The 24,631-nt window shown below is 44.0% G+C and overlaps 1 protein-coding gene across 1 annotated transcript in view; it reads right to left on the bottom strand.

Moving 5' to 3' along the window:
• The window catches only part of ABCA13 (ATP binding cassette subfamily A member 13), a 351,070-nt gene that overhangs the window by 30,269 nt on the left and 296,170 nt on the right, over positions 1–24,631 (bottom strand). The window contains exons 54-56 of the mRNA XM_061415367.1: positions 14,691–14,841; positions 8,531–8,665; positions 6,488–6,591 (exon numbers count right to left, since the gene is read on the bottom strand). Of these exons, the coding sequence (XP_061271351.1) occupies positions 6,488–6,591; positions 8,531–8,665; positions 14,691–14,841 (390 nt within the window). The remainder of the gene's footprint in view (positions 1–6,487; positions 6,592–8,530; positions 8,666–14,690; positions 14,842–24,631) is intronic.

The raw sequence follows: 24,631 nt of genomic DNA on the forward strand, positions 1-24,631 counted from the left end.
TCTCAATAATTTTAAACAGGTCAGTGTATATATGACTGTTAGGAAGAAAACACTGGCATACCTTGGTGAAAAACAATTTGCCAAAAATTCCTTTCCTAGGGACTCACCTTAGCAAAGAAATACAGAAAATATGAATGCATATAACAACTTATTTATAACTGTAAAAAATCTAGAAACAGGTTCCACAATAGAATAATACAGAAACATAAATGAGGGTACATCCATATGTGCGTCAGCCACTGAAATGAGGGTTTCCAAAGTCAATTAATTGGATATGGAAAAGGTAACGATTTAGCAATGGTAAAATGACAATGCACGTTAGGAAAACTGCACATATATGTTTAAAAAAAACAGTAAGGAAAAGCACAAAAGAAGTATGACTATCAAATACCTGAAAAGTGAAGTTACTGGTGGAATTTCTCTCCTTCTTCTACCGTGTTGTATTATACAAATTCTAAAGAAAGTATGGTAGTTTTCCTAATGGGGAGTGGACACAAAAACAGTGTGCTTGTCCGGTCAGTGTACGTTCTTATCAAGATTATACTGGTCAGCCTTCCATGCAGCCACAGGGGGACACGCGGCCAAACAGGTCAATGTGAAGGACAAATTACGAGTCACACTGAAGGGGGCAAGCCACTTGCCCTGGGTTTTGGATCTTTCCACTTCCCATAAGCTGCGATGTGGATACAGCTACTGAGTCAACTCAACACTGAAGATAAAGAATGAGTGACTTGGTGGAAACAATCGGAGTCCTTGGATGACCCTTGGCTCTGACACAGCCCCCCAGTGTGAACTGAGAATGCAGCAGAGAAATGTTTGTCTGGTCTGGGTCACTGTCATTTGGGGTCTTTGTTACAGTAGCTTAACATGAAGTCTCAGGGCTATTCACATCCCAAGTATGCTTTATATATTTTTATGTGCAGATGTTATCTTTCTCTATGTTTCCTAATTAATTTCAGTTTAAAATAACCATATCATTTTTTATTATGAGTGCATAGTAGGTGTCTCAGAAAAGACAATGGCACCCCACCCCAATACTCTTGCCTGGAAAATCCCATGGATGGAGGAGCCTGGAAGGCTGCAGTCCATGAGATTGCTGAGGGTCAGGGTCGGACACGACTGAGCGACTTCACTTTCACTTTTCACTTTCATGCATTGGAGAAAGAAATGGCAACCCACTCCAGTGTTCTTGCCTGGAGAATCCCAGGGATGGGGGAGCCTGGTGGGCTGCCGTCTATGGGGTCACACAGAGTCGGACATGACTGAAGTGACTTAGCAGCAGCAGCAGCAGCAGCAGTAGGTCTCTAATTAAAGTGATAGAATATCTAGTCACTTCTATATGACCTTCCTAAACACAAGACCCCAACAACAACTGATATTATTCAGGCCGCAGAATAACGACTTGCAGTTTCCAATTGCCTGAGTATCTGCTATCAAACAACTATGCTCCAGAAACTTGGGATTCTATAGAGTCTTGACCCAGAGGCAGAGATTTGAGATGCTGATGGTCTTCAGCATCAGGAAGGATACACAGAGTCAAGGTTCTACACAATGAAAGGAATCTCTGACCATTCATTCAAACATAAACACTATGCTGTTTATTTTTGGTGATTAAGCAGATGGGGACAGAACTGGGTCAGGTAACTCAGAGCTTTAAGTGTTTATATGGTAAATCCCCTACAGACAAACCTTCAAGTCAAAAACTTTCAAAGACACGAACATGCGTTCACATGTCCAATCATGTAAGTTAGCTCACGTGTCTGCATACACTGTCGTGTGCACGCATCTTCTACACACAACTGTGCTTTCGTGTACCACACAGTGCGGGATACAGTACGGCAGCGCAGCATGTTTATTTCAAGCCCTGGATGTCCAGGAGCAAGTGTAAACGCAGTGGTGATGTAGCTGGCATTACTGTACTTTTCAAGGTACTGTTCTGTAAGATTAAAAATGTTTTATTTTTGTGATTTTTGTTTATTATTCGTGAGAAAAGTTATATAAACTTATATAGTATAGTACTACAGACCTGACTGTGTTAGTTGGGTACCTAGGCTAACTTTTTGGACTTATAAACAAATTGAACTTACAAATGTGTTCTCAGAATGGAACTCGTTTGTATACAGTGGACATCCTATGGTGAACTTCTCAGATCAGTGTCTGATGAGTGAGGAGGAAGCAGTTCTGGCCCTCTTGGTCGGGCTGATTTTAATTTCTCATAAAACGTAAATCAGGACCCAGCACTCCTACTTCTGTGCCCTACCCCTGCTCTCCACCACAGTCCCATAGGATAAGGACTTGGAGAGGGGGGAGATGGACTCCTAATTAAAAGGAAACTCTAGTTCAGAGACTTCCTAGAATCAGGGAATCAATCCAAGGCTGCCTTGCTCTCCATTGTCAGTCATTTAGACCTTGGTGTTGTGTGACTACAGACAGATTTTTGGAAATAAAGATACATCATTAATGTGAGACCAAATGAACAGGAGGATATAAAAAAGAAATTACAGTGATATTTGGTCTTTCTGAGAGCTTTCTGCAATAATTATATGTTACATGAGAATTATAAAGACCTTTTAACGTGACATCTGAGTTCCCAATCTTAGAGCTTAGGGGACCTAAGTACTGGCAGAATGACAATAGAAATCAGAGTTCCCAGGACTGGCAGAGAAAGATGGTCACTGGAAGCAGGAATGTATTATGATAAAGCAAGGGATTTGCCGAATTTATCTTACTTCAATGTAACATTTTATTTTCTGAATAGAAAATGAAAAAAGACAAAAAAAAAAAAGCATACTCAGGACTTTCAGCTAACAGCCATACTGCCAAGGGTAGTCATGTTCAAAAGACAATTAAGAAACTGGAGAAAGTGAACAAAAATGATATGTTTCAGAATTCTGGAAATTGACCAAAAGCATAGGACAATAAGAGAAACAGTTACAGTTGACAAACTGCTGATCCAGGGTAAGAAGGGGAATGGGCTGTGGCATCCTGGCTTGCAACAGGCAGCTCCTAGCAGGGGGCCAGGCCACGAGCATCGGCAGCTTCTCTGCCCTGTGGAAGGATGTGTGCCTTGTGCAGGGCGGGGCAGAGCCCACACCTGTCAGCCCTGTCCCGCTGTAGACTCCACAAGCAGGAAGGGCCAGCAGCCCAGCAGCCTGTGAGGCTCCGTGTACAGCACTAGAGGTTGGAGAAGTGCAGGCCAGCCACTCACGCCACGTGAGCCAAGAAGCCTTACACTTGCCATCCATATGCACCCTACACAGACTAGAGGGACCAGGAAAGACAAAACCAGGCTGACTAGAAAACGGCCTGAGCTGGGAGAGCCCCGCCTTGGCCACACTCAGGTGACAGCAGAGACTGAATCCTTGTAGACCTGCTGCTGCTGCTGCTAAGTCGATTCAGTGGTGTCTGACTCTGCGAGACCCCATGGATGGCAGCCCACCAGCCTCCTCTGTCCACGGGATTCTCCAGGCAAGAATACTGCATTGGGTTGCCATTTCCTTCTCCAGAGTCCAGCAAAGGCTCTAACTGGCAACTCGCCCGGACAAAAACAGCGTGGCTCCAGAAACACCCAGGCTTCAAAAAATGAAAACAAAGTTGAAAAAAACAACTAGACAGAAGCATCAGGAGCTGCTCACTGCAAGAAACATGAACAAAACCCAGCTAGAACACACAGAGATCTACATCCAAACACATCAAAGTCAAGCCGTTGAAAGGCACTGAGAAATCTGGAGAGAGCCAGACAAAACTCAGGACATCCAGGGAGCAGCGGAGCTGTTAGCGGCTGGCTTCTTATAAGAAGCAACGCAGGTGAACAGATAGCGAGGAAAGATGTTCATTCCAAAAATGTGAGTTAAAACCACACATCACCAGGACGGTTACAAATAGGAAGACCAACAGTGTTGATGGCAGCCTGGAGATCCTGGAAACTTCCATCAGTGTTCCTGGGATTAAAAGATGATTGACACTTCGGAGAACAGCTCTGCAGCTTTCTAAAGTGCTGAACACAAGTTACCATACCACCCAGAAAAAGACGCTGAGAGAACTAGAAACGTGTGTCTGGACAAAGATATGTGTGCGGCTGTTGACAGCACTCTGCACTGAACAGCTGAGTGTAGGAACCATCCAAAGGGCCAGGACCGGGGAGTGGGCAGCAAGCACTGTCCTGCTGCCCAGGGGACACAGCTCACTGCTGGGTGCCGAGTGGTGACTCTCAGACAGAGGACAATGACAGAGTCACAAACAAACGATCACAGGTCACATGACTCCATGTGGATGGAACATCCAGGAAAGGCACATTGATGGAGACAGAGAGACTGCAGTGGACGGGGGTTAAGTGAGAACCCTCCAAAGTGATGGAGATGCCCTGAACTGGGTCTTGATGACGAGGCACAGGGCTGTGGTGACGAAAAACACACAGGAAGGTGCACTTAAAGTGGAGAAATCACACGGTACATAAATCACACCTCAAAGAACCTTTTTTTAAATGGCAGTGGGTAGTCTGACAGTAAGGGCTTCCCTGCTGGCTCAGCAGTAAAGAATGCACCTGCCAATGCAAGAGATGCAGGAGACCCGGGTTCAATCCCTAGGATAGGAAGATCCCCTGGAGGAGGAGGTGGCAACCCACTCCAGTACCCTTGCCTGGAGAACCCCATGGACAGAGGAGGCTGGTGGGTCCATAGGGTCCTAAAGAGTCAGACATGACTGGGCTATGGAGAGTGAGGTCTGACAGTAAAAAAATTCAGGAAAGTCGGGCAGCAGGCAAAGCATCACTGACTGCTGCTGTGCCGTTTAGTTGCTGAGCTGTGCCCGACTCTCTGCAACACTATGGGCTATAACATGCCGCTGTCCATGGGATGCTACAGGGAAGCATGTTGGAGTGGGCTGCCATTTCCTTCTCGAGGGGATCTTCCTGACCCAGGGATTGAACTCAGGTCTCCTGCTTGGCAGGTAGATTCTTTGCCACTGAGCCACCTGGGAAGCCCATCACTGAGCGAGTGTAAGCTAGAAAAACACAAAGAGGAAGCAGTGGTGTGAACAGCATCCCTCCCGGATGAGGGTCGACCCGCCGGGACCCGAGGGCGGCCCCCAGCCCTCCCAGGGGAATTAGTTCTAGTAATAGCATTCCCACCACGGGTCTGTGTGCCTGGATTGACAGCGCCTGGTGTTATTTTTCCAGGAACTGACACTGCTGCAGTCATCGGCAGTGTCTCCCAGGACCCCCTCGGAGACCTCCCATCTTGAGTGATGGGCTGGCTTTGTGTTTCACTTCTAGCAACAAGGAGCAGGCCACTCAGTCCAGCTCAGACCTATCCATTGAGGAAATTTGGGGGACACTCCTCAGGGCCCCTCCTCCCTCACAGGTCTGGTTAGGAATCCCCAGCCTGCAAGATCCCAGCTGGTCTTGACCTGGGCCTTTGCCCACAGCTGTGTTTTCATGAGCAACCCCGCATAATGAGGGCCCTCCGCCCCCAGAGGCAGAGCTGGCTGGCTTGTCAGCTGCTATCAAGCAGAGGGTTCCCAGGTCCGTGTGTCTCTCCTGTGCCCACAGGTGTCTGTCTGAGTCTTCGGCATCCCTGGGGTGACCCAGGCTCAGGGGACCAGATGACTTTGCTGATGCGGGGTGCTTCTCTCTGACTCATGAGTCTCCTGTCTTCTGGAAGCATCCAGGAAGCCCATACGCCAGATCTGTAAGCTTCCAAGTAAGGAAGAATCCCAGATCCTTCACCGTTGCTAACATTTTGCTCCTGGCATATTTGACTTCCAAGGCAGAAGAAACCACCTCTAAACTCTAAAGCCTGATCTCCACTGTAGGACATACAGTGCCATGTATAAAACAGACCACCAATAAGGCCCTACTGTAGAGCACCGGGAACTCTACCCAGTACTCTGTGAAGACCTTTATGGGAAAAGAATCTGAACACAAGGGAGTATATGTACGTATAACTGATTCACTTTGCTGTACAAGAGAAACTAACACAACATTGTAAATCAACTATATCCAATAAAAATTAAACAAAATAATAAATTTTAAAAGAATGCTGATGAGCCAAATCACTGTGTTCACTCTCCCTCCGTGAGTTTAGGAAACCTAAGAACTGCGACCCTCTGCGGCCTGGAACAGTGCAGCATAAAGCCAAAAAGAAGCCAACCATGTGAAAATCTCACTACAAGACTAATTCTGTGAGGAAGAAAATACGAGACCCTATTTAGAAACGTGCTGAGTTTTCATTTCAGCTAATTCTCCTGCTGGAATAAAGGGGCTGAAATTGGTCGCAGAAGGGCCTGAGGAGGATGCCTGGCTCTTCAGACATGACTGACGGACAGAGTGTGGTCAGTGAGGGCCCACTGGCTGCAGAGTCCCAGCCGGGCCACGCACCGGGGGAACGGCCTGGTCAGTGTCCCGACCTCCGTCAGGGGGTGACACGTGGCATCTGTGTGGCAGTGCTGTGTGGGGCACTGCACTCGGTTGGGGAGCCACTGGGCTCACCTGTGGGAGCTCAGGACCACAGCACAGCCCTCCTCAGCCTCCTTCCTCAGTGCCTCCCACAGGTGCCGCTTGGAGCAGGGGTCCATGCCTGAGCTGGGCTCGTCCTGAAGGAGAGAGAACAGAGGGTGAGGGGAGGGGGAGAAGGCACTCGGGAACACACTCCCCGGAGCAAGGGTGCAAGCTGGGGGAAATCCAGCCCCAGCTCCAGCCCACGCGCTATGCTCAGCAGGCACAGCACCCCTCAAGTCTGCTGGGCTCCCCTTGGAATCCTGGGGAGGCAGGCCTTCCCTGATGCACCCCAACCTCTTTATAACAGCAGAAGCATCTACCCTAGAAGATATACAAGAGCAGAAACAGGCTTCATTGGTTTCACAACATCAAGGACAGTGAAATCTCTTTTAAACCGGAAGCTTCCTCCTTCAACAAACACCCAAGCACTTCTTCTCTGAGCCCCTTTAGAGAGAGCTATGTGTAAGCTGCCTGATGCATTTCTGTGCTCTTGTGGTCAGGGAGTACCGAACATATTTTTCTTAAGAGCTGAGGTCATCCACTGCCCCAAAATCACATGACACGGTGAATAGTTACAAACCAACTAAGTGGAAGGCGTGATTGGCCACTGTTCCCTGAGAGAGTCGGAGGCATCACTCCACATTTCCACACAAGTGTCGGCAGCAGGACACTTGTCCTGTCTCTGGGGAGGATGCTGAGCGTCCTTCAGCGTACCTCCTCCACCAGATGCACACACTCACAGTCACCCCGTCACTAACACTTCACATGGAGGATTTCAAGGGTGACTTCAAGGACTCCGAAAGACACACACTGTTGTCAAGGACCACTTCAGATGAGGAGGAAACATGCACAGGACTTGTGAGTCCCCACCCAGGTCACCGCCCAAGCACGGGAGACCTAGCGCGCTGAGAGTGGGATCGAGGACCAAAGTCCCAGCCAATGCAGGATATGCGGGGCAAGGCTGAGCGGAGGATCCTGCTGAAGGCAGGGAACAGCCCCGCCGGGAACGCTTTAAGGCAAGCCAGACTCTCCTCTTGTAAGGAAAAGGCCTTCTGCAAACTGCAAAATCACGCAAGCGTAAGCTTTGGTTACCCGGTTTCAGAAGATGGATTACACAGTCGTCTTTGATTCCAGACCTTGGGAAAAAGCAAGCTTAGTGCAAGTAAGAGGAGAATCCAGCTCAGATTCCAGAAGACACTCCACGATGGGGCCCTTTCTTCAACGCAGGTCTTCTGAATCTCCCTTAAGTCCCCCCACTGAAACGCTGCCTCCACTGAACAAACAATAACAGGCAAAGAAAGGCTGTCTTTTATCTCCCATACTGTTCCATGTTCCTCAGATGCCCTTTCAGTGCAAAACCCTGGGAGGTCCTTTAATGGTTAGAATCCAGTCTATGGCCCACAAATAATGACTTCTTTTTATTATTTAAATGATACTACTCTTAGCTATTTTTGAAATGCAAAACAATTGGCTCTGTTTATTGACACCTGGGCCACCTCTAACTCATGCTTCTATCCGCCAAACTGGATTAATTTCAGTGCCCATGTGGATTATAGGTGGCCCTGTCTCAGGTCCACTGTCTGTGCTCTGCTCTCCTGCTGGACGCCCTCCCCTCCCCCGCAGGTTCTTCCTTCCCCAAGACCCCCACCCTCAGATTCACCACAGAGTCCCTATAGCTCTGACCATCGTATCTGCAGGAGAAGACTTAAAGCAACAGGCCAGAAGACAGGCGTGCTTTGGATTTCAGATTACAAATGGGCTCTGGTATTCTTTTAAAAATATTGTCTTTAGTGTTAAGATTTTATGGAATCTTCAATTGGATAAATAAAAAGGACTCCAAAGAGTCTGCTTTGTCTCAGTAAAATTCCAATGGTATTATAGATTCTGTTTGGAAAATGTTGATTCAGGGCAAAACATTTATTAGTTCAGAAATGTGACATTGCAAATTTTGAACATCCTCCCCAGAGGACCTCTGATAGATCAAAGCATTTTATTTGGAGACACTGGCATGTCACTGCTCCATCCACTACTCACCAGTAAGAGAAGGTCAGGTTTCCCCAGCAGAGCCAGGGCTGTGGACAGCTTCCTCTTGGTGCCCCCACTGTAGGTGGCCACGGGTTTGTCCACGTGGGCTTCTAGGTGGAGGCGTCTCACGAGGTCTCCAGCCACCTGGAAGAGAGGAGCTCTCTGTAAGGGCACCCCATTCACCAAGGGCCCCCCCGACACCTGTTTCTGGGCCTGGAGCCCTGCTGCCTCCCGCCCTGCCCACACCCACACTCAGCCCTGCTCCTGAACAACCCCCCATGACACAGGGATGCTGGGAATGAACAGGTAGGAGCCCCCCTGGACAAAGCTGGGTTTTTTGAGCCTATGAGTTACGGAATTGATGGCCAGAACCCTGAGCTCAGATCTTAGACTCAGGGAGCAGCAAGGGCCATCAACGTGGGGTCCAGCGTGGGTCAGACACACTTCCATGCTGAGGTGAGCAAACACAGGTGAGCCAAGCAAGGACAAAGATGGAGCTGAGGGGGGCAAAACCTGAGGAGAGGAAGCTTCAGGGGACAGAGGAGCAAGCGGGAGCCTTCAGTATGCCAAGAAAGGAAGACTCTTCCCCAGAGACTGCACTCCTGGTTCAGTTTAGAAAGAAGAAGAGTGGGTGTCCTGTTTATCTGCAACCACTGAGCACCCTCTGATCAGGTCCAGAGGATGCTGACTGCCTATCACCAGAGCACCTCCAGCCCCAGGAGCATCCCAGCCCCCGGTATTTCAGGTACGGTCACCACTCCTCTTCCCCCTCCACCTTGCAGCCCGTCACACTTTTGTATCTCCTGAAAGCCCCAGATCCTTTCCTTCCCTCCCAGCAGAAAACAGCTTCCCCCCATCACCTTAGCTGCTTCACACTCTTTCTGTCTGATTCCTGGCTGCGGTGGCTCCTCTGGGGGCCAAGATGAAGAAACGTGTGCTTTCAACTATGCATGATTTTAAAATGTTGTAAACAATTTTATTTAACTCTTGTGATCCTAGAAGTATTAACATAGATTTGTTTCTTTCAATATCATCATGTAACTGAACTGGTCAAAATCGTACCTCAATTCAAACATCAGAGAAGTGGGAAAACCTCTGTAGGACTCTGGGGGTGAGCTAATAAGTGTGTGTTCTAAATAACCCAATAGAGCACAGTTTTAAACTCATACATACACTTTTTTTTTGATAAATGCATAAAAGTTGGGATAGTAATAATAACAGTGGTAATTGCAATGATGAAATATTAAGAACTTCTAAGACTAGGATAATATTTAGGCCACCCAATAAAAACTCCTTAACATAAACTGGGGCTTCCCCAATAACTCAGCAAAAAAATCCACCTGCAATGCAGGAGATCTGGGTCAGGAAGATCCCAAGGAGAAGGGAATGGCTACCTACTCCAGTATTCTTTCCTAGAAAATCCCACGGACAGAGGAGCCCGGTGGTCTACAGTCCATAGGGTTGCAAAGAGTCCGACAGGACAAAACAAGTAACATTTTCACTTTTCAAGATCAACTGCTATTTCACTTTATTTGTACAGCCTCAAAATGACCCAGAAAGAATTAAGAGTCTTCGTGACTGGTCTAGTTGTGAAACAGTTAATTCGAGGAGGTGAAGATTTCAAGGCCCCAGAGATTCCAGAGGATGGTCTTAAATCCCCTGAGATCTGGCAAAGAATAACATCTCAGCCAGTAGTTTGTTCATCTTGGAAATGCCATCGTTTTCCTAGATGGGTTTAGAGGTACTATCCCTTTCCATAGCTCCAGTAAGTATAATAATTCCAATTAACACAAAGTGCCTGTGTGCTAAGTCGCTTCAGCTATTTCCAGCTCTTTGCAACCCCATGGACTGTAGCCCACCAGGTGCTTCTGTCCATGGGATTCTCCAGGCAAGAATATGGAGTGGGTTGCCATGTACTCATCCAGGGGATCTTCCTGACCCATGGATTGAACTCCCATCTCTTACATCTCTTGCATTGGCAAGTGGGTTCTTTACCACTAGCACCACCTAGGAAGCCCCTAACATAAAGTAAATGAATGAAGTAAGTAAAAAGTTGTTCAAACAAAACAAATGATTCACAACAGACAGAAGTGTGAAAGGCAGTCCTGTGAGAGGGAGACAGAGATATGATGGCTGGAATCAGAGAGGGTCTTCCAGAGAATAAGACCAGTCCACAAGCAGACATTCACATAGAAAATGAAAGAAGACAGCCAAAGAGGCTTCTTGGAAGAAGAGGCTCTGTTCACGTGAAAAGGAGGAAACTGGGAAGGCAGAGTCTGCTGGGAAGCTTACTCCTCCTGGAAGGTGGTGCCACCAGCTGTGGGGCAGCTGGTGGGAAAATGATATTTTTAGGTTATTTTTAGATCCATAAAAATTGTACCAAAGAGACTGGAAATATACATATGTATCAGAAATAAATTTTATTTCATGCCCATTCTCCTTATTCATAGGCTCCTCTGTCCATGGAATTTTCCGGGCAAGAATACTGGAGTGGGTAGACATTCCCTTCTCCAGGGGCTCTTTCCAACCCAGGGATCGAATATGGGTCTCCTGCATTACAGGCAGATTCTTTATCATCTGAGCCAACAGGGAAGTTCATTTAAAGCCTAGCAAGACCTAAATGAAAGCTTATAAGCAGAAAAATGAAATAAGACAATCACAAAAGTACAGCCTGTTGCTGTAGAAAATGCACTCCTGGATAAGAGAACTTCTAAATAAGCCTACCAAACTAATACTGAGAGTTTTTATGAAATCAGGAAACATGTGTCATGCTTTTCCAATTTCACAAAAGGTTAAGCGTTGCAACCTTCAAATTCTGGACTGGTTAACCATAGCAAAGAATCCAGAATATACAGGAACAGACGTATTAGTTTGATCCACTTTCAGAATATCATGTTTTCAGAAAAATAACTGAAAATGGTCTAATAAGAAGTGTTTTGTTGCAGTCTTTCCTGCACTCAGTACTCTTGTCAAAATAATGGCAAAAGTAATGCCTTAGTCACTGTGGTTGCAAAATGCCATCTAAACACCAAAATGTCAATAGTTAATGGGATCTCTCTCCGCTGCTAGATATTTTCTTGGCATAAATTCTAGAAATTGTACTGCACTTAAGGCAAGAATTTGGGATTATTCACTTTATCGCCTCAATCTCTAATCATCTTTAACACATAATGGAACTTCTATAAATATTATTTGAATCAAAATAAATTGCCCAGAGATTCATACATCCATCCATTTGACTCCAAAGCCCAAATTTTTTCCACTAGCTTACGTGTCAATAACCACATTGAAATGTTTCATGAGATTAAAAGATCAAAATGAAGTGTTAAGTAGAAAAAGGGAGTGAAGGGCTTAAGGCAGAATGCCTTCTTTCTGATCCTCTCTCTATTTCCTTCTGGCCCCTGTCCCTCTTGTTTTATAACATCTAGCTCCTTCTAACAAAACTGGGAATAGAAGAAAACTTTGGGAGACAAGTGATATCTGTGCAGAAGATAAGTAGAAAGATGCAGTAGGGTTTTTCCCTGATTGGTATTTGCCAGTATTAACAAAGAAGAGATGGCTAAGGGCCTACCTCATCTATTCCAGGGAAAATTAAAATACAGAAATCCCAGCTCCATCCCATTGGCAGTGTGGTTTGGTGTTTTGAATATGACTCTAACTCTCAAATTTTCTTACATGTGTCTCTAGCAATCCAGACCATGTTATAATCATTTTGTTATAACTTTACCTAAGTTTTTAAAAATTGGATTAACTGAATTCAGGCTCAGAAATGGATACAGTCCAAAACTATGCAGTGTGGACAATGGGGGAAAAAAATTAAATGATTACATCAATCTGCTGAGCCTAAATTCAAGCTGAATGAAGACAGCATCCTTTTCTTACCAAATTGAACTTTTGGAAGGTCACGGAAATGGGTGATACAACCACACATTGGAGACCCCAAGCTGGACATGAGCAAGGACCCTGGAGCACAGTGGCAGCACCAGGTGGGGGGATGCTTGGGGGCGGACCTTCCCCAGAACCAGAGGGGCTCTGCCTCCAGAATCACAGAAGACATAAGGGTGGGCATCGTGTGACAGCGAGGACAGTGAGAAGAGGGCCCAGTACAGCGCAGACACCAGGAGAGCCTCCTACCAGATCTGGGAGTCCTGAAACCCAGCATAGCTCCCCGTCAGAGGAGCCTTGCCATAACCTCATGAGGTTTCCCTCCTTCAGCCACTCACCAGGTGCGGAAAAACAGACTGAGCCATTCGGGGCACTGGAAACTCCGTCTGATCAGCCAGCCACCCAAATGTGCTGAGAACCCACACTTCGGAGCCAGTCCGTCTGCCCTCAAAACAAACCACCCACATTCCAGCCACTGGTTTGGGCGGCTTCCTATCCTGTGTTCAGTCACTAAGCCGTGTCCGACTGACTCTTTGAGACCCCATGGACTGCAGCACAGGAGGCTCCTCTGTCCTCTCTTTCCCAGAGTTTGCTTAAATTTATGTCCAATGGGTCAGTGATGCTATCTCACCATCTCATCCCACCATTTCTGAAATGAGGAATACACCCTGCACAGCTCCCATGGTGGTTGTAAAACAGAACAGTGCCTTGCCCACAATAAGAGAACTATTGTTTTCTGCTCTTTTATCAAAATCCCTTCTGGTCATGTAGTGATGAGTGCATTGGAACAGACAAGCCTCTTCTATATTTCACATATTTCTAAAATTTACAGGACAGGGGAATTTGTCATCAGGGGAGCTAATTCCTCTCGGAACACATGTGCTGACATCTTAGAAACCTCTGAGTAAGCAGCTATTCTATCTGCAAAAATCACTTGCCATTTTATGAAAGAAATGAAGCCAGTTCCTAATTGGCGACCATTAAGATAACTTTTCTCTGTGGAGGCGCTCAGCACAGCGAGCTCGCAAGACAGCTGAGGATCAGAAGCGATTGCTCTGGAAGACAGCAAGCTTCACTGTCTTAACAAGAATGCTTTCAAAGGGCGTGCTTCCCCCGCCTCCCCGGGACAACAGGGAAGCTAGCTTTGAGCGCTCGCCAAGCATCCACCTCTTTAATCAGAAACCAGCCAGGGGAGCTGGCGGAGATGAACACCCATTAAAGGCTGAGCCAGCAACTAGCCCTGGATGTCAAGAGCTGCTTAAACTGTGGTGAGCAGGGTCCTTTGGGCAGACACGTGTCTTTGCTTTATTGAGATGGGAGGTGGGTGAGTGGACTAGCACCCCTCTAGGGACATGGAAAAATCTCATTCTGGTTTCACTTCAAGTCACAGAGCATAAATAAGAAGGGAAGGCTGCAGCACGGCACGGCAGCACAGAGAATGAATTTTCATGGGCTGGTGAAGGAGATGGCTGTGGGTTTGTCTCCTGGGAACCCCATGATTGCTCCATCTCCTGCAGAAGCTCATTGAAAATGCATCCCACACGCCCCTTATTTCTGCTCCAACTTCAGAATCTAGACAGGCAAGCAGCACCTCACACCCTCCACAGTGAGGTGCAGAAGAGGTAAAACCACTGCCAGTCTGAGGCCCCCTGGCCTGAGCTGTCAGTTAAGACTGTCAGCTCCGTCTCGCTGGCCACAGCTGGAAGCGACAGAAGGGCGGCTGCTTCTGGTTCTCTCAGTGGCACCCACTCCCTCAGCCCCGAAGGGAAGGGGGACTCTGTGGCTCCCGCCACACATCTGCCCCCTGGACCCCCCAGAAAGGAGATGCAGAACCCTCCAGAAAGGTGCCCAGGCATGACAGGAAGTCATCCTTTCCATTCACCCACCAAATCCACACATGAGCTAAGTCCTTCTCCACAGGCCCTGGGATCCAAGTCTATGCTATTTGCTCTTCAGTATAAATTAACAGCCCACTAAATGTAAAAGACGCTTGGTGGGGGAGGGGGTCCTATAGAAAACAAGACTGCAGATGGCTGTGGGCTTTTACTCCTACCCACGGCTTCTTCTCTGGGCAGGGACCTATTCTAAATATACATCATGAATATCTGTGTTAACTTCATATCTGTGTTAACTTCAGTGTGACAATATTGGAAATATGTTTCAGGGACACTTAATCTGACACTGCGGATCCTCATCACAGGCTGAGAGAGCTGGCCTGGGACCCGGGTGTTGCCACGCACTCCTCTGCTGGTCCCTCTTTCCAGAAGCCCCAGGAGGCTCTTACCTTGGGGATAGACTGCTTTGGAATCCCATGGAGGCAGCAGTAGTAGTGCAGGTGCTCCCAGCCCGTCAGGAGCTCGTCCAGGGCGTCCTGCTGTGGACAGTAGCCAATTCGGATGCCAGCTGCACCAGCAAGAGACAGATTCACATCCTCTCTGCCAAGAGAAGAAGCAGCATACAGAAGATCCAACTTCCTGGACAAACATCACCCATTTCTTAAAACCGGCTCACCGGTCACAAGCTTGTGGCAGTTTGTGCTGTATACTAAGCGCGTGCTAAGTCACCTCAGTCGTGTCCAAGTCTTTGTGACCCTATGGGTTGCAGCCCTCCAGGCTCCTTTGTCCATGGGATTCTCCAGGCAAGAATACTGCAGTGGGTTGCCAAGCCCTCCTCCAGGGGATCTTCCTGACCCAGGGATCAAACCCACATCCTTAGGTCTTCTGACTTGACAGGCAGGCTCTTTACCACAAGCACCACCTGGGAAGCCTGTTGCAGTTTGTCTAATTCAATTAGTTAACTTAGTATAAATGGGTTCAGTGAACTAGTAGCAGTCCATGTGTGGGTAGGACAGACCTAGTTCTAATGCCACGAATGCTCTGGATGTCAAAGAACAGGCATAAGGCATAGAGCTTCCCAGCATCATCTGGCTGCACATAAGGTTTGGTTTGTGCCCTCCAAGAGTCTGTCTCCCCAGTGGAACTTCTGTGATCAAATTCCACTGGCCTCCAAAGTCAAATTCCCTAGGGGTTTGGCAACAGTGCCTGCTGCTCCATAAATGGCCATCACAGCTATTATTCCCCCAACCAAAACAATTTATATGAACATCTAATAAATCCATGGTGAGGCTATCACTCAGTACCACATTTTTTTTAAATCACTTTTACAATAGCAATAATATATATCTGACTGAACATACAGAAAAATAGAGGCTAAAAGGAAAAATTCATGGTCTCAGCCCTCAGGTAGTATCTACCATTGATATGCTCCTGCTAATCCTTTAAGTGTAGCAATGCTCCACGAGTACTTGCTGAGGATTATACAAAACTGTACTTACTCAAAGGAAAAGAGCTCCTGTTTTATCCTAATTTTATTATTAATAGATATTCATCATGGACATTTTTAAACTACTCAAATGTGATCACATTTAACATGAAACACTGATGTCTTTCTATGCATTTTTACATAGATAGAATCATAAAGTCTATAAATTTTCCTGAGAACACTTCAGAAAGGAAAATTTACAGTTTCAAAATGGAACATTATGTAAAGAAAAACTTGCTGAGAAATCATGACTACTACAGAAGCTGTTATGATCATCTTTCATTAACAAAAAAAGTGAATCTAGTCATTCAATGACTAAAAAAGCAAAATGGATGTCTAAGGAGGCCTTAAAAATAGCTGTGAAAAGAAGAGAAGTGAAAAGCAAAGGAGAAAAGGAAAGATATACCCATTTGAATACAGAGTTCCAAAGAACAGAAAGGAGAGATAAGAAAGCCTTCTTCAGTGATCAGTGCAAAGAAATAGAGGAAAACAACAGAATGGGAAAGACTAGAGATCTCATCAAGAAAGTTAGACATACCAAGGGAATATTTCATGCAAAGATGGGCTCAATAAAGAACAGAAATGGTATGGACCTAACAGAAGCAGAAGATATTAAGAAGAGGTGGCAAGAACACACAGAAGAACTGTACAAAAAAGATCTTCATGACCCAGATAATCATGATGGTGTGATCATTGACCTAGAGCCAGACATCCTGGAATGCGAAGTCAAGTGGGCCTTAGAAAGCATCACTACGAACATAGCTGGTGGAGGTAATGGAATTCCAGCTGAGCTATTCCAAATCCTGAAAGATGATGCTGTGAAAGTGCTGCACTCAATACGCCAGCAAATTAGGAAAACTCAGCAGTGGCCACAGGACTGGAAAAGGTCAGTTTTCATTCCAATCCCAAAGAAAGGCGATGCCAAAGAATGTTCAAACTACCATACAATTGTACTCATCTCACATGCTAGTAAAGTAATGTTCAAAATTCTCCATGTCAGGCTTCAATAATACATGAACCATGAACTTCCAGATGTTCAAGCTGGTTTTAGAAAAGGCAGAGGAACCAGAGATCAAACTGCCAACATCTGCTGGATCATCAAAAAAGCAAGAGAGTTCCAAAAAAACAGCTATTTCTGCTTTATTGACTATGCCAAAACCTTTGACTGTGTGGATCACAATAAACTGTGGAAAATTCTGAAAGGGATGGGAATACCAGAGTACCTGACCTGCCTCTTGAGAAACCTGTATGCAGGTCAGGAAGCAATAGTTAGAACTGGACATGAAACAACAGACTGGTTCCAAATAGGAAAAGGAGTACGTCAAGGCTGTATATTGTCACCCTGCGTATTTAACTTCTATGCAGAGTACATCATGAGAAATGCTGGGCTGGAGGAAGCACAAGTTGGATTCAAGACTGCTGGGAGAAATATCAATAACCTCAGATACGCAGATGATACCATCCTTATGGAAGGGCGGAGAAGAACTAAAGAGCTTCTTGATGAAAGTGAAAGGAGAGTGAAAAAGGTGGTTTAAAGCTCAACATTCAGAAAACTAAGATCATGGCATCTGGTCCCATCACTTCATGGCAAATAGAAGGGGAAACAGTGGAAACAGTGGCTGACCTTATTTTGGGGAGCTCCAAAATCACTGCAGATGGTGACTGCAGCCATGAAATAAAAGACACTTACTCCTTGGAAGAAAAGTTATGACCAACCTAGACAGGAGAAGGAAATGGCAACCCACTCCAGTGTTCTTGCCTGGAGAATCCCAGGGACAGAGGAGCCGGGTAGGAGGCCGTCTATGGGGTCGCACAGAGTCAGACACGACTGAAGTGACTTAGCAGGAGCAGACAGCATATTAAAAAGCAGAAACATTACTTTGCAAAACAAAGGTCCGTCTAGTCAAGGCTATGGTTTTTCAGTAGTCATGTATGGATGTGAGAGTTGGACCATAAAGAAAGCTGAGTGCCGAAAAATTGATGCTTTTGAACTGTGGTGCTGGAGAAGACTCTTGAGAGTCCCTTAGACTGCAAGGAGATCCAACCAGTCCATCCTAAAGGAAATCAGACCTGAATATTCATTGGAAGGACTGATGTTGAAGCTGAAACTCCAATACTTTGGCCACCTGATGCGAAGAACTGACTCATTTGAAAAGACTCTGATGCTGGGAAAGATTGAAGGCGAGAGAAGAAGGGGACGACAGAGGATGAGATGGTTGGATGGCATCACCGACTCAATGGACATGAGTTTGAGTAAACTCTGGGAGTTGGTGATGGACAGGGAGGCCTGGTGTGCTGCAGTCCATGGGGTCGCAAAGAGTTGGACATGACTGAGTGACTGAATTGAACTGACTGAATGTTTTAATCTGTATTTAAGTGGTACAAGTACCTGGTAACAAGTAAACAATGCAAGAAAATTTGGTTTTGTGTAAAATTTTTCCCTAAATTTCAAATAGCAAAAATTTATTTCAGCCTGATTTTTGCTACTCTTTAGAAAATATGTTCATCTGTTCGATCACTCTTAGGAATTTTCTTTATCAGTGTATTTAAGAGATTTCACAAGACATACAGTGGTGTGTATCTTTTTCAGCAAATTTACTGGCATATTAGAATTTTTTATTTCAATATGTAACATCAGGTTTTGTTTTGAACCACTGCCTCTGGAAAAACTTCACTCAATAACTTTTTTTCTATCCTCTTTTTTATTTTTCATGGTGCTAAAAGACATTATACAAAATTTACCATTTTAGCCATTTTACATTTTAAGTATAAAATTTAGTGGAATATTAAAAGCATTCTATACACTCATCATTACTATTAACATCTAGTTCTAGAACATTTCCAATATCCTCAAAGGTAACCTCATAATTATTGATATATTTAAAATAAAGAAACAGAAACTTCAGTCAAACAAAGTTAGTTGAGGTGGCTCAGATGGTAAAAAATCTGTCTGCAATGTGGGAGACCCGGGTTCGATCCCTGCGTTGGAAAGATCCCCTGGAGAAGGGAATGGCTACTTACTCCAATATTCTTGCCTGGAGAATTCCATAGACAGAGGAGCCTGGTGGGCTACAGTCCATGGGGTCACGGACTCAGACATGACTAGGCAGCTAACATACATAGGAGACCAGCAGGGAGCTCTCAAGCCCTGTGACAGCGGCAGGGCCCACAGGCAGAGGGACCTCTCTTCTGGCCTGGACTCAGCCAATGGAAAGTCAGCTGCAGGCTCCTTGTTACTGCTCCACCCACCCTCCCTTCCATTCTATAAAAGCTTTCTTTTCTGCATTTTACAGGGGGACTTGCCAATGCATTGCCATGGTTGCAGACCCCAAATCATAATTTCTTTGATGATCCCCCAAACCCACCCTTGCTGGAAAAATAACCAGCAGTCTATTTATTCTATCTGTTTTAGATCAACATGCATGTATGAGTCATGCCTCATTTCCCTGTCCCTCCAGCCCCTCATCTTCTTTTTTAATCACCACTTTCCATTTTGTATATGTGAAAACTAAACCCTGCAAGGCACCGCTGCCTTGAACTGGCTACAGAACCAGTTCTAACACCTTTATGTGGCCCATACAAGTCTACCATTGTTTTCATTCTTTAACACTTTTGTACAAAGATAAATTGACAATATAAAAAAGGAAGAGAGGAGGTTATTACCTTTTTAACTAATCGGTTTAATTTTTAGAGTGGTTTAGGTTTATGGGAAAGTGGAATAGAAAGTACAGGAAGATGAAGGAGGTCACCTAGAATCACCCCCCTCCAATTATCATCTTCATTGCTATGGCACATTTGTTAAAACTGACTGATACTCCTATTAACAAATGTCCACAATCCACCCTGGGGCTTGCATTTTGAGTTGAACATGCTGTGGGCTTTGTCAGAGTCATGATGTCAGGCACCCACAGAAGCACACAGGTCAGCTTCACTGCCCTAAAGTCTGTGCTCAGCCTCTCCACCCCTCTCTCCATCTTCCCTGGAAACCACTGATCTTTCATTGTCTCCATAGCTCTGACTCTTATTACAGATCACCATAGAGTTGAAATTACACAGATATATAGTCCTTCCAGATGTGCTTGTTTTACTTAGTAATATGCATTTAAGTTTCTTCCACAACTTTTCATAGCTTAATACTGAACTGTACTCCTAAAAATTGTCACGATGGTGAAGTGTATGCTGTGTATGTTTTACAACAAATTTTTTAAAGATATGCAAATGGTATCCAAAAGCATTTTGGAGTGGCTATACTAGTATCAGACAAAATAAACTGTAGTATAAAACTTGATAGACACACAGGAAAGCACATAATAATAAAAGCCTCAATTCCTTGAGAAAATGTAACAAATATTAACATGTTTTTACCTTAGAACAGAGCCCCCCGAATACATGAGGAAAAACTGACAGAAGTAAAGAAGAAACAATTTAACAATAAAAGTTGGAATCTTCAGAATATCACATCTGATAATGGATAGAAAAGTCAGACAGAAAAATTAAGAAGGAAACAGAGAACCTGAACAACACTATAGCCAACTGGACCAAGAGACTTTTATAGAATTCCTCACCCACAACAGCAGATGGACATTCCTTTCTGATGCTCTTAAAACATTTTCCAGATAAAATATTTGTGAGCTTATTAAAAAAATCAATATACGCTTTCTGACTACAATAGAATGAAATTAGAAATAGAAAAAGAAGGAAATTTGAGAGGACCACAAATATGTAAAATTTAAATGACATGCTCCCAAGAAAATGATATGCCAAAGAAGGAAAACTAGAAAATATTTTGAGATGACTAGAATAAATATAAAACATATAAAAATTTATGAGATTCATCTAAAGGAGTACATATAGGGAAAGAAACAGTTGCAATATATATATGAAGGAAAGTCAGTTTCAAAATAATAACCTAACATTCCCAGTAATAAATTAGAAAAAATTACAGCAAGCTAAATCTAAAGCAATCTGAAGGGAAAAATATAAAATCACAACAAAAAATGAATATGAAAAATTATAGGGAAAATCAACAAAACAAAATGTTGGTTCTTTGAAAAAACACAAGAGGATCCACAGGCTAGACTGACCAAAGAAAAAGGAGAGAAGATTCAAATTATTGAAATCAAAATTAAAGAGGAGACATTAGTATTAAACTAAACAAGAGGCATTAGTATTAAACTTACAGAAATAAAAAAATTTATAAGGGAATACTGTAAATATTGTACAGCAACAAATTAGATCCATACCTCACCCCATATGTAAAAATCAACTCACAATTAATTAAAAAAAAAAAACTTAAACATGGGAACCAAAATTATGACACTCCTAGAAGGAAACATATGCCTGAATCTTCCTGATCTTGGAGAAAGCAATAATTCCTAGATATGACACAAAAAGGATAAGCAACAATAGAAAAGACAGCATCTATCCAGACTCTACTGAAAAAAAAAAAAAAAAACTGTTAGAATGAATCACCAAATTCAGTAAAACTTCAGGACTCAAAATCAGTGTGTAATATATGAATTCTTTAAGTAGATGAGAGAAATCTTTCCACATTATATATTATATATCAAGTCATCACCATATGCACTTTAAACATATTAATATTTCATCAATTATACCACAATGAATCTGAAAAAATACAAAAAAGATAAATTGCATAAAACTGAAATTTAATTTTTTGTGTTTCAAAACACTATCAAGAATATAAAAGATAACCCATGCAACTGGAGAAAGTTTTTGTAAATCATATATCTAATAATGGGCTGACTCTAGAATGTAAACAACTCATACTACTCAATAATTTTTAAAAAGTGACCCAATTTGAAAAATGTTCAAAGGATCTGAATGTATATTTCTTCAAAGAAGATGTACTGCTGCTGCTGCTGCTAAGTCGCTTCAGTCGTGTCCGACTTTGTGCGACCCCACAGATGGCAGCCTACCAGGCTCCCCCATCCCTGGGATTCTCCAGGCAAGAACACTGGGGTGGGTTGCCATTTCCTTCTCCAAATAACCAATAAACATAGAAAAAGTTGTCAGCATCATTAGTCATTAGAGAAACACAAATCAAAGCCATAATAACATACAGTTCACACCCCATGGGATGGCCATAATAAAAAACAAGAAACATGGTACATGTTGGTGAGGAGGTAGAGAAATCGGAACCCTCGTATATGACTACCAGGAATGGTGTAGCTGCTTTGGAAAACAGTTTGGCAGTTTCTCAAACGCTACGCTTAGATACCTAGCTATACAACCCAGTATTCCACTTCTGGTTATACACTCAATAGACCTGAATACATATGTCTGATAAAATATGTACATTAATGTTCATAGAAGCTTACTCATAATAACAAAACAAGCAGGGAACCAAATGTCCTTCAACTGATGAGTGGATAAACAAAATTTGAAAGACTCATACCATTAAGTACTGTTGTCATAAACAGGAGTGAAGGACCGACACAGGCTGCAACACAAACGAACCTTGGAAACACGCTAGGTGAGAGAAGCCAATCATAAAAGGCTATATGCTGTGTGATTCCATTCTTACAGATGTCTGTAATAGGCAAATTCACAGAGACAGAGAGCAGACTGATAGCTGCCACAGGGAGGAGGGACAACAGGGAATGGCCACTTGAAAATGGGCATTTCCCTGGCAGTCCAGTGGTTAGGACTCCACCCTTCTACTGCAGGAGGCACAGGTTCGATTCCTAGTGGGGGAAATAAGATCCTCTTTGCCAAGCAGCATGGCGAAAAAAAAAGTGATGCAAATGATATGGAATTAGTAGAAATAGTTGCATAACTTTGTGAATTACTAAAAACCACCAAATTTCTACACTTAAAAGTATGAATTTTATGGTATATGAATCATAGAGCAAAACAGTTTGTCAGTAGCCACAAAGGCTGAAAACGCACATGCTCCCTGCAAACAGCCATGTTCCTTAATATGTATACAACTGGGATGCCTTATATGTTCCCCAACAAATGCAATGGTGCCAAGAGCTGACTCCTTGGAAAAGACCCTGATGCTGGGAAAGACGGAGGGCAGGAGAAGAAGGCAGTGACAGGATGAGATGGCTGGATGGCATCGTTGACTCAATGGACATGAGTTTGAGCAAATTCTTAGCCCAGTGACTGCAGCCTAATTTCTAGTCACACAGGACTGATAGCTTTTAACTAAGGATAAGATTTCACAATGGAGTGAGATAAAGTGCTTTTACCCTCTCCTTTTAGAGCAGGGCGTCTTCTGCCTGCTATGCGATTAAAATGTTTGCATTTGCTTTGAGTGAGAAGGAATCGCCTCCCTGCTCACATCTGGCACAGGATACTTGTCAGTTCTATAGTTTTTATTATGAATTGGCATTCATCTCTGTGGGGCTCCTGAACCGCAGTGGAGCTAGTTGCTCAAACAGCATTAAAGACACATGAAGTCAAAGCATGTCAAGGTTTCCTTAGCTCTATCTCATTAGCTTAAATACCTGCTGCTTTGTAACTAGAAAACATTTTTTATCAAAATTTCGGGGGAAATAAGGCCTCGAAGAGATCAACCTGACACCTCAAGTTCAGCTTGAACATGACTCACTTTCAATGACATCAAGTTATAAACCAGAGACGGAGTGGGCACAGCCTTGTGAAAACATACATACAAATAAAATCATCTATACCATTTTTTCGGCCTTTCCAAGTGGTGCTACTGGTAAAGAACCCACCTGCCAATGCAGGAGACATAAGAGATGCAGGTTTGATCCCTGGGTCAGAAAGATCCCCTGGAGGAGGGCATGGCAACCCACTCCAGTATTCTTGCCTGGAGAATCCCATGGACAGAGGAGCCTGATGGGTTACTGTCCACTGCGTCATACAGAACTGGACATGACTGAAGCAACTCAGTATACATGCACATACCATTTCTCTATATTCAACATCTAGATCTCATATGCAAAGCAGAAACAGTGATACGAATGGGAAAGCAAACATATGAATGTCAGGGGGAAGGGTGAATTGGATGAACTGGGAGATGGGATTGACATATATCCACTACTGATACTATGCATAAAATGGATAACCAGGGAGAACCTACTGTGTAGCTCAAGGGTCTCTGCTCAGTGCTCTGCGGTGACCTGAATGGAAAGGAAGTCCAAAAAAGAGGAGATACGTGTGTACGTATGGCTGACTCACCTTGCTGTACAGTAGAAACTAACATGACACTGTAAAGCAACTACACTCCAATAAAAGTTAATTAAAAAAAGATAGAGAGAAAAAAATACAATACCCCTGTATGTACAAAAGGGCATCATATGACAATGAAGCTATGGAGTAAGGCCAGAGTACAGGACCAAACCAGAGTTCATTCTAACTGACCTAAAAGAAGATGAACCTGCGGATATTAATCTCCCAACTCATCCGTGAGTGATGCTAGCCAAACATTTTCCAAATCAAAATCACTGTCAATCACATCTATGTGCTATTGGAAAATGCTCACATCTATTTTTCAGTTTCCACATACTTGCATTTCAGTTATCTCAAACTAATAAGAAAGGTCATAACACTGTATGCTTTATGCTCTAGTGCCGATCAGAAAGGCAAGACATTTTTCAGTTGAAGGTCTGACATAAGAATGAACTTCGAGTGGCTTTTACCACAATGCATGCTGACTAGGCTATTTTTCTCTTTATTTAATAACACGGCATGAAATTATGAAAATTAAATAAAGTGTCTGGAGCATTCTGAGAGGTCTTTACCAAACCAATGGTTTAATGTTGGGAAAGGTTTTACCAGGGTTTCGCTTTTCACTTCAGGCCGTTAATTTTCTTTGTATCATCAGCAGTTTGTAAGCTGCCAAAATAGGTCAAAAAGAGCCAAGAAAGAACTGTTTGGTGGCCCTGGTTTGATTTGCTTTCCTGTCAGTAT

This window comes from Bos javanicus, chromosome 4 (assembly GCF_032452875.1).
Source record: "Bos javanicus breed banteng chromosome 4, ARS-OSU_banteng_1.0, whole genome shotgun sequence".
NCBI lineage: Eukaryota > Metazoa > Chordata > Mammalia > Artiodactyla > Bovidae > Bos > Bos javanicus.